We start from the raw sequence: 14,927 nt of genomic DNA, 5'->3' as shown, positions 1-14,927 counted from the left end.
TTTAGTCCATGTCACGATACACCATATATATGTGGATATGTTTAGTCCATGTCACGATACACCATATATATGTGGATATGTTTAGTCCATGTCACGATACACCATATATATGTGGATATGTTTAGTCCATGTCACCATACACCATATATATGTGGATATGTTTAGTCCATGTCACGATACACCATATATATGTGGATATGTTTAGTCCATGTCACCATACACCATATATATGTGGATATGTTTAGTCCATGTCACGATACACCATATATATGTGGATATGTTTAGTCCATGTCACGATACACCATATATATGTGGATATGTTTAGTCCATGTCACGATATACCATATATATGTGGATATGTTTAGTCCATGTCACCATACACCATATATATGTGGATATGTTTAGTCCATGTCACCATACACCATATATATGTGGATATGTTTAGTCCATGTCACCATACACCATATATATGTGGATATGTTTAGTCCATGTCACGATACACCATATATATGTGGATATGTTTAGTCCATGTCACCATACACCATATATATGTGGATATGTTTAGTCCATGTCACGATACACCATATATATGTGGATATGTTTAGTCCATGTCACCATACACCATATATATGTGGATATGTTTAGTCCATGTCACGATACACCATATATATGTGGATATGTTTAGTCCATGTCACGATACACCATATATATGTGGATATGTTTAGGCCATGTCACCATACACCATATATATGTGGATATGTTTAGTCCATGTCAAGATACACCATATATATGTGGATATGTTTAGTCCATGTCACGATACACCATATATATGTGGATATGTTTAGTCCATGTCACGATACACCATATATATGTGGATATGTTTAGTCCATGTCACCATACACCATATATATGTGGATATGTTTAGTCCATGTCACCATACACCATATATATGTGGATATGTTTAGTCCATGTCACGATACACCATATATATGTGGATATGTTTAGTCCATGTCACGATACACCATATATATGTGGATATGTTTAGTCCATGTCACGATACACCATATATATGTGGATATGTTTAGTCCATGTCACGATACACCATATATATGTGGATATGTTTAGTCCATGTCACGATACACCATATATATGTGGATATGTTTAGTCCATGTCACGATACACCATATATATGTGGATATGTTTAGTCCATGTCACGATACACCATATATATGTGGATATGTTTAGTCCATGTCACGATACACCATATATATGTGGATATGTTTAGTCCATGTCACAATACACCATATATATGTGGATATGTTTAGTCCATGTCACGATACACCATATATATGTGGATATGTTTAGTCCATGTCACAATACACCATATATATGTGGATATGTTTAGTCCATGTCACAATACACCATATATATGTGGATATGTTTAGTCCATGTCACCATACACCATATATATGTGGATATGTTTAGTCCATGTCACCATACACCATATATATGTGGATATGTTTAGTCCATGTCACCATACACCATATATATGTGGATATGTTTAGTCCATGTCACCATACACCATATATATGTGGATATGTTTAGTCCATGTCACCATACACCATATATATGTGGATATGTTTAGTCCATGTCACGATACACCATATATATGTGGATATGTTTAGTCCATGTCACGATACACCATATATATGTGGATATGTTTAGTCCATGTCACGATATGTGATGTACATTTTTGTGCATGATGTCACTAAGATGACTTTAACAGTAACAGTAGATTAATAATAGTTTTGATCAATTGTAATGACGCAATACATCAGCAGTCAAAAGAGGAGCCTTTGCAACTTGTTTTGAAACAGTTTTAATACCATTTATATATCAATAATATATTGGTACAAGAGGCTGTAATACATATCACAATATAGCTTTTTGGCCTCCACCTGATGTCTAGATATATGAAATGTAGAATTGCTATTAAAACAACCATATTGTTTATAACTTCATCTGTCCTTTGACACCAGGTCCTAACATAGAAAAGATGCCATGTAGACCATGAACTCAGGTCTATTGCTTACAAATATGAAGACTCTGACTGACATGAGATAGAGACCAAGACCTTCATGTCTCATGTAGACCATGAACTCAGGTCTATTGCTTACAAATATGAAGACTCTGACTGACATGAGATAGAGACCAAGATCTTCATGTCTCATGTAGACCATGAACTCAGGTCTATTGCTTACAAATATGAAGATTCTGACTGACATGAGATAGAGACCAAGACCTTCATGTCACACAAACCTTTCCAAATGTTGAATTCTAACATTGAAAAATGTGCAGGGTGGACCCATGGCAAACTTCTCCAGTATCAACCAAAAGTCTGTTTGTGTTTGCAGGCTTGAGTCAGAAATCAGCCGACTTGAGAGTGAAGAGTCTCAGATCTCAGCTAAAGAACAAGTTCTCCGAGAACGCTTGAAGGAGACCGAGCGTTCAATTGAGGACCTGCAGAAGGTAAAGAACTTGTAACTCTCCAAAGTCAGGATTCTATGTACAAGAGTTGTGTTACTGGGATGTGAATGGAGCTTTAGTGAAGAGTTAGTCAGAACTAAATTGTGAATGGAGCTTTAGTGAACAGTTAGTCAGAACTAAATTGTGAATGGAGCTTTAGTGAAGAGTTAGTCAGAACTAAATGACCACACCAAGAACATATCAAATAATGTAATCAATTAAACTAATGCTAACAACTTTAGCATTTATTTCATCATTTTGGACCTAAAAATGATGTCTACAGGTAAATAAAATAAAAGATTACAGGCTTGTTTTTGAAGGAGTTTCAGCACATTTTGGAAGGCCCACGTTTAGTTCCAAATGATATGCTGTGGCCCCACCACGAGGGCCACATATGGAAAGTTATTTACACTTTCATCCAAACTTCTGAATGACTGACAGATTTATTTTCAGGAGCAGAAAATAAAGATAAGTTGTTAGTGAAATTTCAGGACGCTATAGGTCCTTTAAGTAGAAGAATGAAATGAAAGTGTAGTTCAACAATAAAACTTCAAAACACTTTGATGACAGCTAACATACTTATTACACATTTATTACAACATATTATTGTTGCTGCAGCAAATAACTTTTTTACTTCTTTGTCCTACAGAGTCTGATGGTGCATGATGGAGGTAGGATCAACATCACACACACACACACACACACACACACACACACACACACACACACACACACACACACACACACACACACACACACACACACACACACACACACACATATACACACACACACACATACATACACACACACACTCACACACCAGGTATACAAACACACACCCACGTCTTCATAGAAGAGTCCTTCACTCCAAATGTGTGTGTGTGTGTGAGTGTGTGTGTGTGTGTGTGTGTGTGTGTGTGTGTGTGTGTGTGTGTGTGTGTGTGTGTGTGTGTGTGTGTGTGTGTGTGTGTGTGTGTGTGTGTGTGTGTGTTGGTTTGGATAACAATCTCGCTGAGACAGGGGAGATTTGGGACAGAGTGAACCCTCCAACACATATGCTCATTGCCAGGAACTGAGCGCACAAACACTCACACACTCGCATGAAAACACACACACACACACACACACACACACACACACACACACACACACACACACACACACTTGCATTAAAACACACACACACACACTTGCATGAAAATACACACACACACACACCATGCTCAGCAAGACTATTGACACTCACACAAACACACACACACACACACACACACACACACAAACACACACACACCATGCTCAGCAAGACTATTGACACTCACACACACACAAGGCCATGACTCTGCACTTGCTGGCTTTATCCCCCCGCTATTCTCTGTAAGCCCCTGTCGCTTTGTTCTTCACATCAAACACACACACACGTGGAACAGCACACAAAGCGGACACACACACACACACACGTTTTTGTTGCATAAGCACTTGAACCTCTGGGGTGTGTAGTTGTCAGCGACACAGAAGTCAGACAAGGACAGTTACACGGTGTGTGTGTTTGTGTGTGTGTTTGTGTGTGTGTGTGTGTGTGTGTGTGTGTGTGTGTGTGTGTGTGTGTGTGTGTGTGTGTGTGTGTGTGTGTGTGTGTGTGTGTGTGTGTGTGTGTGTGTGTCACAGTGGGCCTGCAGCATCACACTGACTATCTCTCCATCCTCCCCTCCCCTTTGTGCTGTCAGAGACCACCGGCTGGCCGTCCGCTCCTCTGTCGGACCACACGGACCTCCATCAGCCCCACCACCTCATCTCCACCTCGCTGCCCCACGCCAGCACACCTGTGCCTGGGGAGAAGGCTGCTGGCACACCTGGTAAGGTTGGAGAGGATGGCAAGTAAGATAGGGGGGGGGGGAGTGACATTAAGGGTTTTGGGACGCAGCCAAGTTGGATTACACACACACACACACACACACAAACACACACACTCACACACACATGCACATACACACGCACACACACACACACACACACACACACACACACACACACACACACACACACACACACACACATACTTAGGTGTTCATGCTTATTCCATTTCTGCTAAATAAACATGTTGCTGTGTGGACTATTAGACTTTTTAAAGTAGGATCAAGAACAAATACTTTCACTGCAGTCATTTAGAAAGTTCCGGAGTGAAGCAGCGTCACTTGACACAACTTAGAAAAAAGGCACAATAATAAACATCAATTACAAACACAAACATTAGGCAACAAATTTCTTAACATTTTTTAATTATTATTTTTTTCTTTTAGTATTACAAACGTACTATTGGTGTTTTTTTGTTTGTTTTAAAAATGATAATATTGCGTTTGAGATGCTCATTTTATTCTTTGAATTTTTGAGTATGTTCGGTTTGTCATGTCTGGAAAAAGAAAACAATTAATAAAATGATAATGATATAAGAAATGGTTGGTAAAAATGTAAAGAATGAACCTTAATCAATAATCGTGTTCTATAGCTATAATATAATAGCAGGGCTGATCAATATCACAATCATCTGTTTTCTTATTAGTAGAAACATCAGTAATAATTAATTTGAGTGTGAACAAATGAATGTTAATAATACAATCTGAGAAGCAATCAAGATGTTTAAATTGTGCTGATTCATTTGAGGATGAGCTGATCTTTTCACAGAGAATATTCTAGAAAGTAAAGAAAGAATAGTATGCATACATGTCGTCTGCAGTGGGAAAATACCTTTTCACATAGAATATTCTAGAATGTAAAGAAAGAATAGTAAGCATACATGTCATCTGCAGTAGGAAAATACCTTTTGTCAAATATATTGAGTTGTGTTTGATTATATTTAGATGATATTCCAATAAATATTGTTGTTCATCATGAAATACCCATTTTGCTTTCTTGCCATGTATACTAAAACAAATGTGTTAATAATTAAATGAAAGTCAATTCATATAATAAATAATAATAATAATACCTGGGATTTATATAGCGCTTTTCTAAGTACCCAAAGTCGCTTTACATGTTAAAAACCCATCATTCATTCACACCTGGTGGTGGTAAGCTACTTTCGTAGCCACAGCTGCCCTGGGGTAGACTGACGAATTGCAGTATCTATCCATCCATTTTCTACTGCTTGTCCCTTTTGGGTTGACTGGGGTGCTGGAGCCTATCCCAGCTGCACATGAGCAGAAGGCGGTGTACACCTCATCAACACAGACATGCACTATGAAATATTACATTCATTAGTGCTGCTCTTACTTTGCATCTGCTCTGTGCAATACATGCTCTGTGCAATACATGCATTGTGCAATACATGCTATGTGCAATACATGCAATGTGCAATGCATGTTCTGTGCAATACATGCAATGTGCAATACATGCTATGTGCAATACATGCATTGTGCAATACATGCATTGTGCAATACATGCAATGTGCAATACATGCTATGTGCAATACATGCATTGTGCAATACATGCATTGTGCAATACATGCTCTGTGCAATACATGCATTGTGCAATACATACTCTGTGCAATACATACTCTGTGCAATGTATGTATTGTGCAATGTCCCTATCAAATAAACAAATAGATATAATATCAGAGTTAATCAGCGGTAGGCAAAATCAACCAATCTATCAATCAATCTATCAATCAATCAATCAATCAATCAATCATTTCTCTTAGGATTTGAAAGTGATGTTCTGATACAATTGTATTGATGATATATATCATATATCATATATGTCATATATGATATATGTGTTGCCTATAGGTACAATTGTATTGATGATATATGATATATATGATTTATGATATATATGATTTATGATATATATGATGATGATGATGATGATATATGACCCCGCCTTCCGCCCGAATGCAGCTGAGATAGGCTCCAGCACCCCCCGCAACCCCGAAAGGGACAAGCAGTAAAAAATGGATGGATGATGATACATATGATTTATGATATATATGATGTATGATATATGTGTTGCCTACAGATACAATTGTATTGAAGATGTACAGTACAGGCCGAAATGTATATATGTGTGTATATATGTGTGTGTGTGTGTGTGTGTGTGTGTGTGTGTGTGTGTGTGTGTGTGTGTGTGTGTGTGTGTGTGTGTGTGTGTGTGTGTGTGTGTGTGTACGTGTGTGTGTGTGTGTGTATATGTGTGTGTGTGTGTGTGTATATATGTGTGTGTGTGTGTGTGTGTGTGTGTGTGTGTGTATATATGTGTATGTGTGTGTGTGTGTGTGTGTGTCCCTGCTTTGTGTGCTGTTCCACGTGTATGTGTGTATGTGTGTGTGTGTGTGTGTGTGTGTGTGTGTGTGTGTGTGTGTGTGTGTGTGTGTGTGTGTGTGTGTGTGTACGTGTGTGTATGTGTGTGTGTGTGTGTGTGTCCCTGCTTTGTGTGCTGTTCCACGTGTGTGTGTGTGTGTGTGTGTGTCCCTGCTTTGTGTGCTGTTCCACGTGTGTGTGTGTGTGTGTGTGTGTGTGTGTGTGTGTGTGTGTGTGTGTGTGTGTTGCCTACAGACTAGCAGCATGTCCCCATACTAAACTTTTATCTTTCATCATGTCTCCATCTTCACACTCCACCTTCTCCCCCCCTCCCTCCACCTTCTCCCCCCCTCCCTCCACCTTCTCCACCCTCCTCACTCCACCTTCTCCCCCCCTCCCTCCACCTTCTCCCCCCCTCCCTCCACCTTCTCCACCCTCCTCACTCCACCTTCTCCCCCCTTCCCTCCACCTTCTCCACCCCCCTCACTCCACCTTCTCCCCTCCCTCCACCTTCTCCACCCCCCTCACTCCACCTTCTCCCCCCCCCCCTCCACCCCCCTCACTGCACCTCCTCCCCCCTCCTTCCAGCAGCCATGTTTGCGATGGAGACGCAGGTGCAGCGTGACCCTCACAGCGTCCTGTCGGCCAATGGCGTGAGTCGCTCCTCAGAGGCGGGGGCCCGCGGCGTCAAAGTCTACGACGACGGCAGGAAGGTGGTGTACCAAGTCTCCTCCGCCGGTGGCGTTTCCACCAGCTCCTTGGAGAACGGCTGGAGCTCCTCGCAGGTGGAGCATCTCCTCCATCGAGCATCCGGAGCGCTGGGCGACACCAAAGGTCAAGTGTCGGTGACCCCTGCCGCCCCCTGCATGTCACCAGCAGACGGCAAGGATCTGTCCCCGCCTTCCTGCGCTCCGCCATCCATCCCGTCGAGCCCGCCCGCCCAGGTGGAGACCGGACCGGGCATGATGGCACCATGCCAGGTTCCCATCACCACGCAGCCCGGCCCCTCGCAGCTAAGCCCCACCCCCTCGCAGCCAGTCACCATGGTGTTCCTGGGCTACCAGGACCTGGAGGACACCAGCGAGAGCAGGCGACTGCTGGGCTTGTTGGACGCCACGGTGAAGGCGGAGGTGGTCCTCATCGACGAAGACGACGAGAAGTCTCTGAGGGAGAAGACGGTCACCGACATGTCCCTCCTGGACGGCACCGCCGCCGACCTGGTGTCTGGGCGGCCCGCCACGTCTGAGGCCGCCAGCACGGAACTCTCGTCTGACAGCGCCGCCTCGCCCCCTCACCACCCCGACACCAACAAAGCCCCGCCTCCCGGCCTCACACCTGCCACAGGTACAGACAAGAGGAAACGCTGCCAGTGCTGCATAGTCATGTGACTTCTGTGCTGCATAGTCATGTGACTTCTGTGCTGCATAGTCATGTGACTTCTGTGCTGCATAGTCATGTGACTTCTGCTTCCTTTTATATCACTAGTCTTATTACCCACAATACCCCTCTTTCTCCCCTCTCTCTCTCTCTGGATGGTTACTAACTGAAGCCCCGCCTTCTTTCTCCTCCTCCAGACTCTAAGTGGCTGCTCACACACACACACACACACACACACACACACCCACACACACATACACACACACACACACACACACACACACACACACACACACACACACACACACGTAGGCTGAAATAAAAAGGTGTGTGTGTGTGTGTGTGTGTGTGTGTGTGTGTGTGTGTGCAGGATGGAGGCTCCTTGCTGCCTTGCTTCCTTCATGTGCCTCCACATATTCTTCCACATCCTCAGTCCTAATAACCGAAACAAAAAAAGGGCAACGACTTTTATTTTGAAAAGTCAATCCGAACTTTTATTGCCTAGTTTGTGAGATGCCAGGTTTGAAAGGCAAGTTACACTGTAGTGGGTTCTCTCTCTCTCTCTCTCTCTCTCTCTCTCTCTCTCTCTCTCTCTCTCTCTCTCTCTCTCTCTCTCTCTCTCTCTCTCTCTCTCTCTCTCTCTCTCCTTCTTCTCTCTCTAACTTGAGCTCCTTCCTCATTCAATCACTTCCTGACTCAGCAGCCAATCAGAAGCCGTGAATCACAGTCAGGACCATTTTCTTCCTCCTCAAACTAACGAGCACATTGGAAAATGCCGCCAGTGAAAAGTAACGTGAGCAAATACTCCAAATATTCAAATAGTTGAATGCAAAAGACAATTTTGAAATGTTTATTCTTGTGTGTCACGACCACTGCCAGCCCTCGCTACGTCCTCTAGGTGCTACATTTTGTACACATTCTTATGTACTTTACTGTACTGCCAACACATCAATAATCATATATATTGTTATATACTTAACTGTACTGGCAACTGATCAATATGTGAGCAATACTATCTTCATGGTGTCTGCACACTGTGGTCCTGCAAATAGTGGCCCCAGCTCTAATCCCCACCTGGCCCCAGTCAGTCCACTGGAACACATGACACACCTGTCCTTTAACACACAACAACTAGTACATCACAAGTAAACATCGAGTTCTCAACCAATCTGATTACTTCAGGTCATGTTTGTTGACATGTGATGTATAAAAGTGCATCATAACTAAGATGACATGTGATGTATAAAAGTGCATCATAACTAAGATGACATGTGATGTATAAAAGTGCATCATAACTAAGATGACATGTGATGTATAAAAGTGCATCATAACTAAGATGACATGTGATGTATAAAAGTGCATCATAACTAAGATGACATGTGATGTATAAAAGTGCATCATAAATAAGTTGACATGTGATGTATAAAAGTGCATCATAACTAAGATGACATGTGATGTATAAAAGTGCATCATAACTAAGATGACATGTGATGTATAAAAGTGCATCATAACTAAGACGACATGTGATGTATAAAAGTGCATCATAACTAAGATGACATGTGATGTATAAAAGTGCATCATAACTAAGATGACATGTGATGTATAAAAGTGCATCATAACTAAGATGACATGTGATGTATAAAAGTGCATCATAACTAAGACGACATGTGATGTATAAAAGTGCATCATAACTAAGATGACATGTGATGTATAAAAGTGCATCATAACTAAGACGACATGTGATGTATAAAAGTGCATCATAACTAAGATGACATGTGATGTATAAAAGTGCATCATAACTAAGATGACATGTGGTGTATAAAAGTGCATCATAACTAAGATGACTTGTGATGTATAAAAGTGCATCATAACTAAGACGACATGTGATCATCATAACTGATTATTATTTCATTCCAGGAGTTGACTTCATACTACGAGACCAATTCAAGGCTCAGGAAATTCACTTAGTGTTTAGTGAATCTATGAAATATTATTATTACACAGAAGTACCTCAACTTATTAGTTTTAGTGATTCTGTGACGGGACTTTTCACCTCAAATATTTGTATCTCAAATCAATGAAATCAATGTAGTTGGTGCTTGGCCCCTCAATACAGCAACATTTCAACAGGCTTTTTCAAAATAAAACAATCTTTAAGTCAGAAGTATTACATGAAAAACAAAACAATTGTACTACAAACAACTGCCATACTTTTATGAAGTAATGCAACATTAATGCACAGCAATGATCTTGCAGGACGGACTTCTACTGTCTTTCCCTACAGCAGCTTCTCTATATTTTCATGGATAAATGTCCGTTGCTTGGATATTATTTGAACATTCTCGGCTAGTTTTAGACTCCTTTAGTTTCAGTATGCTCTTATCTCAAAACACTCTTAAGTAGAGGTACGCTGTATATGTACATCATTCAAATTGAACTACTGAAAACATTTCATTTGTAAAAATGTTCACGTTTTGTGATATGCATAAATATATTACTCCAAATATGATATATTACTCTGCGTACATATATTACTCCAAATCTGATATGCATACATACATTACTCCAAATATGACATGCATACATATATTACTCCAAATATGATATGCATACATATATTACTCCAAATATGATATGCATACATATATTACTCCAAATAAGCAAAGTATTGATTTGATTGTCACCTTTTGTAGTGTGTTAGAGCGCACCTTGAACATGGCATCTGTAAAGCTGACATGTGGTGGCGTTCAAAGAGAAAGTCTACTTGCATCTAGAAGGAAAGAAAAGGCATTGCCAAAAAAAAACCCATCAAAAATCTAATTTTTACAGCAAAAAAGAGAAATGTCCAAGTTGGAGAAGAGAAAGAAAGTGAGTTCCAAAGAAGGAAAGTGATGATTCATTATTCATATTCTTGAAAGAATGACACTGAATCCTTCAATGTGCCATTGGAATGAAGCCACACACTAGTTTGTCTTTGTCTGGAATCACAACACGATTGTTCACACAAAAAAGATCTATTGTCGCAAAATGTCTTTATATTTTGTAATCACCTTAAAAAGCTGTGAAATGTTTTGACAGCAACTCCAACACAACTTAACTTACTTTGCTATTTGTTTCTTACTTAACTCTTCAAAGCTGCCTATCACGCTCTGCTTTTGAGTAGGCTCCAATTGAATGAAATCCATGGCATGTGTGCCTCAGGTCTGGAGCACTTTCACTTTCACTTTCACTTTCATTATTCAAAGTACGTCATTGTTTGTTGAAGGACATCATCAAGAGGGGAAGTGCAAAATGGCAGGAAAATGGAAAAAACCTCAAATGATATCAAATACTAACGTGATCATGTTTATGTCTCAAACATGCTTATGTCTCAAACATGTTTATGTCTCAAACATGTTTATGTCTCAAACATGTTTATGTCTCAAACTTCATCTGCTGCTCAGTGACTGGCCCACAACACAAATATAAATGATATACGCTCCATAGACAACAACACAAATATAAATGATATACACTCCATAGACAACAATACAAATATAAATGATATACACTCCATAGACAACAATACAAATATAAATGATATACACTCCATAGACAACAATACAAATATAAATGATATACACTCCATAGACAACAATACAAATATAAATGATATACACTCCATAGACAACAATACAAATATAAATGATATACACTCCATAGACAACAATACAAATATAAATGATATACACTCCATAGACAACAATACAAATATAAATGATATACACTCCATAGACAACAATACAAATATAAATGATATACACTCCATAGACAACAATACAAATATAAATGATATACACTCCATAGACAACAATACAAATATAAATGATATACACTCCATAGACAACAATACAAATATAAATGATATACACTCCATAGACAACAATACAAATATAAATGATGTACACTCCATAGACAACAATACAAATATAAATGATATACACTCCATAGACAACAATACAAATATAAATGATATACACTCCATAGACAACAATACAAATATAAATGATATACACTCCATAGACAACAATACAAATATAAATGATATACACTCCATAGACAACAATACAAATATAAATGATGTACACTCCATAGACAACAATACAAATATAAATGATATACACTCCATAGACAACAACACAAATATAAATGATATATGCTCCATAGACAACAATACAAATATAAATGATATACACTACATAGACAACAATACAAATATAAATGATATACACTCCATAGACAACAATACAAATATAAATGATATACACTCCATAGACAACAATACAAATATAAATGATGTACACTCCATAGACAACAACACAAATATAAATGATATACACTCCATAGACAACAACACAAATATAAATGATATACACTCCATAGACAACAATACAAATATAAATGATATACACTCCATAGACAACAACACAAATATAAATGATGTACACTCCATAGACAACAATACAAATATAAATGATATACACTCCATAGACAACAACACAAATATAAATGATATACACTCCATAGACAACAACACAAATATAGACAACCATTAATTTATTTGATGATATATAGAGATTGAAAGTTGACATGTCAGATGATGCCATATAAGGAGATATCTTCTCTATTTCACTGCTGACTTTGTTTACCTGGCAGGACAGAGTTTGCAGAGACAAGATCTTTAACACATTTGCATGTTTGCCCTTTTTTAACTGCATGATGTCTTACTTTTATTTCCTTCATGCAAACTTTTCACTCTGTGGCAATCTTTCCTTCCGTGTCCACTGCAATGACTGCACATGTTGGACTGGAAGATGGGAATGTGTTGCCATCATTGTAGTCCTGCAGTGTGTTGCCATCATTGTAGTCCTGCAGTGTGTTGCCATCATTGTAGTCCTGCAGTGTGTTGCCATCATTGTAGTCCTGCAGTGTGTTGCCATCATTGTAGTCCTGCAGTGTGTTGCCATCATTGTAGTCCTGCAGTGTGTTGCCATCATTGTAGTCCTGCAGTGTGTTGCCATCATTGTAGTCCTGCAGTGTGTTGCCATCATTGTAGTCCTGCAGTGTGTTGCCATCATTGTAGTCCTGCAGTGTGTTGCCATCATTGTAGTCCTGCAGTGTGTTGCCATCATTGTAGTCCTGCAGTGTGTTGCCATCATTGTAGTCCTACAGTGTGTTGCCATCATTGTAGTCCTGCAGTGTGTTGCCATCGTTGTAGTCCTACAGTGTGTTGCCATCATTGTAGTCCTGCAGTGTGTTGCCATCATTGTAGTCCTGCAGTGTGTTGCCATCATTGTAGTCCTGCAGTGTGTTGCCATCATTGTAGTCCTGCAGTGTGTTGCCATCATTGTAGTCCTGCAGTGTGTTGCCATCATTGTAGTCCTGCAGTGTGTTGCCATCATTGTAGTCCTACAGTGTGTTGCCATCATTGTAGTCCTGCAGTGTGTTGCCATCGTTGTAGTCCTGCAGTGTGTTGCCATCATTGTAGTCCTGCAGTGTGTTGCCATCATTGTAGTCCTGCAGTGTGTTGCCATCATTGTAGTCCTGCAGTGTGTTGCCATCATTGTAGTCCTGCAGTGTGTTGCCATCATTGTAGTCCTGCAGTGTGTTGCCATCATTGTAGTCCTACAGTGTGTTGCCATCATTGTAGTCCTGCAGTGTGTTGCCATCGTTGTAGTCCTACAGTGTGTTGCCATCATTGTAGTCCTGCAGTGTGTTGCCATCATTGTAGTCCTGCAGTGTGTTGCCATCATTGTAGTCCTGCAGTGTGTTGCCATCGCTGTAGTCCTGCAGTGTGTTGCCATCATTGTAGTCCTGCAGTGTGTTGCCATCATTGTAGTCCTGCAGTGTGTTGCCATCATTGTAGTCCTGCAGTGTGTTGCCATCATTGTAGTCCTGCAGTGTGTTGCCATCATTGTAGTCCTGCAGTGTGTTGCCATCATTGTAGTCCTGCAGTGTGTTGCCATCATTGTAGTCCTGCAGTGTGTTGCCATCATTGTAGTCCTGCAATGTGTTGCCATCATTGTAGTCCTGCAGTGTGTTGCCATCATTGTAGTCCTGCAATGTGTTGCCATCATTGTAGTCCTGCAGTGTGTTGCCATCATTGTAGTCCTGCAGTGTGTTGCCATCATTGTAGTCCTGCAGTGTGTTGCCATCATTGTAGTCCTGCAGTGTGTTGCCATCATTGTAGTCCTGCAGTGTGATTGTGTGACACGGAGAAGACTCCCAGTTGTGCAGCAAAGTGCCAGTAAACACAAGTGTCACTCTCCAGGGGTGACCTTTGTTCCCCACATGTTGTATAGAAGGAGCCACTTTCTACTCTTCACATCTTTCTCTCTATTGTTCTGACCACTCACTCCAGTCTCACTCATCACATCTCAGATGTTTGTAACATCTCTGCTCAAATAAAGCCCACTTTTCTCCACTTCAGCCCCCCTGCTGTCTCTTGCTTGTCTCTTTTCTATTTTAACATTCACCCTTTCTTTGGCTGATAAAATAAACAATTACCAACCCTATCCCTCCTTATAATAATAATAATAATATAACGAGTGCAGCATCCCTCCTTATAATAATAATAATATAATGAGTGCAGCATCCCTCCTTATAATAATAATAATATAATGAGTTCAGCATCCCTCCTTATAATAATAATAATATAATGAGTGCAGCATCCCTCCTTATAAGTAA

At 40.2% G+C, this 14,927-nt stretch overlaps 1 protein-coding gene across 3 annotated transcripts in view; it reads left to right on the top strand.

Moving 5' to 3' along the window:
* LOC133638807 (PALM2-AKAP2 fusion protein-like) overlaps positions 1-14,927 on the top strand; it is a 170,180-nt gene that overhangs the window by 59,174 nt on the left and 96,079 nt on the right. Inside the window, exons 5-8 of one of the 3 annotated variants that reach the window (XM_062031780.1) lie at positions 2,415-2,529; positions 3,176-3,197; positions 4,257-4,385; positions 7,416-8,168. In XM_062031780.1, the coding sequence (XP_061887764.1) occupies positions 2,415-2,529; positions 3,176-3,197; positions 4,257-4,385; positions 7,416-8,168 (1,019 nt within the window). Of the gene's footprint in view, positions 1-2,414; positions 2,530-3,175; positions 3,198-4,256; positions 4,386-7,412; positions 8,169-14,927 lie in introns of all 3 variants that reach the window. The other 2 variants (XM_062031779.1, XM_062031781.1) reach the window with 2 other exon arrangements.

This window comes from Entelurus aequoreus, linkage group LG21 (assembly GCF_033978785.1).
Source record: "Entelurus aequoreus isolate RoL-2023_Sb linkage group LG21, RoL_Eaeq_v1.1, whole genome shotgun sequence".
NCBI classification, from domain to species: Eukaryota; Metazoa; Chordata; class Actinopteri; order Syngnathiformes; family Syngnathidae; genus Entelurus; species Entelurus aequoreus.
The sequence above is the reverse complement of the archived record's forward strand: the minus strand, read 5'-3'. Positions and strand labels throughout refer to the sequence as shown.